Raw genomic sequence first — 4,961 nt, forward strand, 5'->3', positions numbered from 1 at the left:
GTCCTGCACGTCCTGCTCTCTGATTAGCTGAAGCTTTAGACACTGGAACCACCACAAGACATTCGATGGCTGTTTTGGGGTTATAGGCACGAAGCTTCACAAAGCCACAATCAATTACAAACACGATTCCATGAACTGTGATGGAGGTCTCTGCAACGTTGGTGGCAACTATCACCTACAGACAGACACAGTGAGGATACAGTGAACTCCCCAGGCTCAATTACACCATCAAGGCCTTGCATCAGATCAGTGCAGCAGGACTCAAACACAAGCCATGTGAAAGATCTCAGTAACAGACAGTTCCAGTAAACACTCTCTGGAGTACAAAAGGATACAGTACATGCACCAGACAGAGCTGGCAGCTTGAAATAGCCCAGATTTTGCAGCTTCACAATCACTTTCTTATCCAAATTTACTCTCTTCACAGAAGAAGTACTTGGCAGTGTTTGCAAAAAAAATCATTAACTGACTGTAAATCAGGTGTTCTTATGTAGCCAGCTACATAGGAATAACTATTTTCTTTCTTCCTCTCAGTTATTCTGAGTTGTTCCCTGTAACACTGGAGCAAGGCAGGGGATAGGAGGAGAACAGAGTTCTGTGTTCCATGTTCAGTATCCCTGGAGAGACACACATCTGTCCTAAAATATCAAAAAATAATTGTTCCCAGGTGACAGAGAGAAGCTTAGTCTTTATATCACCTGAAATTAAAAAGTAAATCTTGGACGTTAATTGACTAATGTCATATCCTGGAAAGAAAAGAAGTATTCTGTGGTTCTGTGGTTTATTTATACTCAATGTTCTCCAACACCAGGTGAACAATTCTACTTTTTAGACTGCAGCATGCACAAAAATTTTAACAAATCACCCCTGTGTAATTCTGTGGGCTTATCTCAGCCCCAGCACAGGCTCTGCCTAAGCAGAAAGCATTAATCATGACCAATTATATAGTTCTGTGACATTAAATATCTAACCAGACTGTTAGAAGTAAAAAAAAAAAAAAAAAAAAAAAGCTTTTTTCCTACTAAAATCAGGCAAGTTTTAATTTGTTTCTTAGGTGAAAACGCAGCACTTAACCCACTCTGTCACTAAGCTTTCCACTACAGATGGAAAACAGCCATAGACACTTAGACCACAAAAAGAAATAAACCCAGGTAAAAGGAGAAGACTTAAGAGTGTTAAGAAGCTGCAACTGGACATAAACAAATACAAAGTTGTAGAAAGACTCTTGAAAATTGAAAGTTGATGAGGTAAACAGGAGAGTTAGAATTGACATGTCTGAGACTGACGAAAGATGGTAAGGGAAGCCAGAGAACGTGCTCTTGGTTCTCAGTTTGAAAACTGGCAGGAGATGCACAAAGACTACCTCAGTGAGCGTCTGCAATACCCTCATGATGTGAGCCAGATATATGCAATGTATGTAATGCAGATACCCTTCTGGGTGGCAGAAATTGAGATACAGGCAGCAGCCTTACCTTCCTGACGTTGTGAGAAACTCTCTCAAACACTTTCATCTGCTCAGGAGAAGGCAGCCCAGCATACATGGGGAGGACACGGAGGTGTCTTTTCATTCCAGTGCGAGAGAGAGCCCGAGCCTGTTCTATGAGCATAGAAACAACAGTCTCCACTTCTTCCTAGAGCCAGAGCATGACAGGACAGAAGGTGAGAGGTTCCACTTTAATACCACATAGCTGTCTCCGACATACAAAAAATGCACCAAAAATACCACAGTTCAAATTGTCCAAACTCTGGGATCTTTTGACTAGCTCCCTCAAGTTTGTTATATTCTTACATAAATTGCTATTCATAATAAATATGTGTTTATATTAATATTTTTGTTGACTGTTATCTGAGACAATGTCACACTACAAATACATGAGCAAAATCACCAGGGAAGGACTGAACAAAGCTCAGGAGGAAGAGGCATGTTTTCTTCTCCACCTCAGCTTATGAGAGCAAAATGGGAGGCCAATCTATTTGGACAGTGCAGAATGCTGTGGGTCTTGATCAGGAATGACACAGTAACTTCATTAGCACCTATTGCTCAACCTCACATTTAATCTCAGAGATCAACTGTGGCATCTCACTCTTAGACAACAAAAGGATCAGACATTGCCTCATGAGATACCCAATTCACTCTTCCAAAAGTTACATCAATAATGAGGATGAAGGATTTTTCTTTTGAAAATAAGCAAGATGTTACTGAAGCTCTTCAAGGTAGCTCCTTACTGGGAAAAGGGTACACTACTGCAAAGTGAGCTGACAGGCACAAACAGAGCAGAAAAGACAAGTAAATTTGTTTGTCTGTCATGTTAATGATGTTAAGCTTAACAAATGTAAATTCCATTTGCCTTAACTATTAACAACGACTCACTGTCAATTTAACAACTTTGTAGGTGTGACCAGCACCAAAACCCCACACACTATTCCATTTATTAACAAGGCTGAAAGCATTAAATGAGAAAAACTATTCATCACTAGCTTTGATAAATCCAGGCCATACATTTTCTACAAGTCTTTGGGACTGGCCTAATTCTGCTCCCATCAATGCAAAAACGTCTGTCATCTTTAATGTGACTAAAAGAAGCACAGCTAAGGAAAGGAGGAGACTGAGGCCACTTCGCAAAGCCAATAATTCAGTGTTGTAAAGCAAAAATATTGCTGTCTGTACCTGGCCAGTTAAAAATGCCAGTATATCACCATCATTCTCCATCTGGTGAATTTTCATTGCAGTTTCCACAGTTGATTTTACATAGTCTGGAACAGGACTACAGGGAGAGAAAATAGGAGCAATGTTAGCAGAAAAATAGGTACAGAATCCTCATTCCTTAAAGAACAAAGAGCGAGCTAGCTTTTGGAAACGACTCATCAGCCTTGCCACACTTAGTTTATGATGTGTCCTTGGGAATCAGCCTTCAGCAATTAATTTGTTTCCTTTCCACTACAGTAAGCCTAAAAACATGTCAGTTGCTATAAGCAATATCCAAATGTTTGCCAGATTGAAGGTTATACCTTCTGGGAACCTCTGAGCTCTAACCTAGACCAAACGATACCACAGTAGCATACCCTCCTAATCACCATTGACAAGAGCAAACAGGAACACACCTCTGTATGTAAAAGATGTCCACTGGAAACGTTCTCCCCTCCACAGTGAGGATCACACTGGTATCTTTGCTGGGGTCACCCGTATTGTTTTGATTAAAGAAATTCCTGAATTTCTACATTAAAATAAAAACAAACACTCTCAGTTTGATATTTCAAAGAATTAAGGGAGAAGCCTCAAGACATGAAGAAGTTCAATTACTACGACTTGGGTATTTTATTCATAAATTTGAAAGTGCCAATTTAAAAATTTTAAATTTGGGGTTTGTTGCCTTCTCTCGTGTCCGGCGTCAGGCACTTGGCACACATACTGGCTTGCATGGTTATTGCTTTCGAGAAGCAACGATCAAAGAGAGGTAATATAGTTACTTAAAAGAACTGATCTTCTACTAGAAGAATCTGTTGGATAAAGCAGAGGTATAAACTTCTTATTGGATCTATAACAGCAGCAAAGCCAAAGCTAAGAAGAACTTAGAAATGATCGGTCCTCAAAGTTTTGGGTAGGGCTTGCATACTCTCATCCATTTCTGGATGAGCACGTACATTTTACAGCTCTTACTGAATGCCACCATCTCACTTAGTAAAAGCAGTTAGGCTGATTTAGGTTTCAGTCTTCTGCGTTGCGAGACACCCTCATAAATTTAGTTTTATTGCCACAAAGTATTTTAAATGTGTAATAGCAAAAGAATGAACATTAAGAACCCAAATAATCCATCTCGACTTCCATGACCATTATAGAGATACCATAAACCTTCTGCATTTAAACAAATGTTAATATAGTCATACTAATCATTTTGCTCTTATTATTTTTACATTACCTGTAAGCTATTTGAAATGTGCTATTTTGGGCAGTTAAAATTTTGCAAAGGCAGAGTATTGTAACATTATCTAATGTACAGAATACACAGCAGTGCAAGTGCTACCAGGACTTACAATCAAAAATTTATGGCATACGATATTTGCCACTAAAGGAAATCTCAGTACACCTACATCTGCAGTGCTGCACACAAGCTCTCAACACCACAGCTCATGAAGGACACAGGGGAGTTAGGAAAAGTACAGAGAAAAGCAATGAACACAATAAAGGAAATGGAGCAGCTGCCCTATGAGAGGCTGAAAAGGCTGGGGCTCTGCTTGGGGAGCAGAAGTTTGCAAAGCCACACAGCTGAGGGGTACAGAATCAAAGGTGACAAATAAAGTAAATGTAAAACTGGTGTTGGTTATTTTTGTGTTTTAAAAAATATAAATCCCACACTAATAGAACCAGGAGGTCCTTGATGAAACGAGCAGAAAAGGAAGAAATTAAATAAAGTACTTCATTACAGAGCAGGTGGCAAACTTGCTCTCACGTGATGTCCTGAAGAGTTACAGCTTCATCAAGCAGATTGAAAGCCAAATTAACAAACAGCAGGTCCATAAACACATACTAAAAAAAAAATGCACTGTCTAATCTCTCTATTGCAACCATTGCAGGTGCTGAGGCAGCACACAGAGAACAGAACCAAAGCAGCTGGACAGGCTCACAGATTCTCCCTAACCAGCATCTCCTACTGTTGCTGCTGCTCCAGACAGAAGACTGGGCTGGAAGAAACACTGCTCTAATCTAGAAGAGCATTCTTTCTATTCCCACTCAAAATGAAATTAACATTTTTAGTAAGTTACATAAATTTCCACAGGCCACAAGTCAATCAAGGGAACTAGTAGGATCTCACTGACGTTGAATCTACTCATTTATCACTCGTTTCTACTAGCCTATGGTTGTCTCAAATTATTGCCATCAGCAAAACAGAGCTAAACCAATGTCTCTTACTAGACTAGATTAAGCCAAGGGAACATCTTTTCATACACCAATACCGGGGGGG

At 39.7% G+C, this 4,961-nt stretch overlaps 1 protein-coding gene across 1 annotated transcript in view; it reads right to left on the reverse strand.

Annotated features, from left to right (window-relative positions):
• The window catches only part of DHX35 (DEAH (Asp-Glu-Ala-His) box polypeptide 35), a gene marked incomplete at its 5' end in the record, with an annotated part of 15,042 nt that extends 11,827 nt beyond the window's left edge, over window positions 1-3,215 (reverse strand). Inside the window, 4 exon segments of the mRNA XM_010012898.1 lie at window positions 1-175; window positions 1,473-1,631; window positions 2,669-2,765; window positions 3,103-3,215. The exon segment at window positions 1-175 is cut by the window's left edge and continues 23 nt beyond it. Of these exon segments, the coding sequence (XP_010011200.1) occupies window positions 1-175; window positions 1,473-1,631; window positions 2,669-2,765; window positions 3,103-3,215 (544 nt within the window).
• Window positions 3,216-4,961: the final 1,746 nt, after the last annotated feature.

Source organism: Nestor notabilis, unplaced genomic scaffold, assembly GCF_000696875.1.
Source record: "Nestor notabilis isolate BGI_N333 unplaced genomic scaffold, ASM69687v1 scaffold6374, whole genome shotgun sequence".
Lineage (NCBI taxonomy): Eukaryota > Metazoa > Chordata > Aves > Psittaciformes > Psittacidae > Nestor > Nestor notabilis.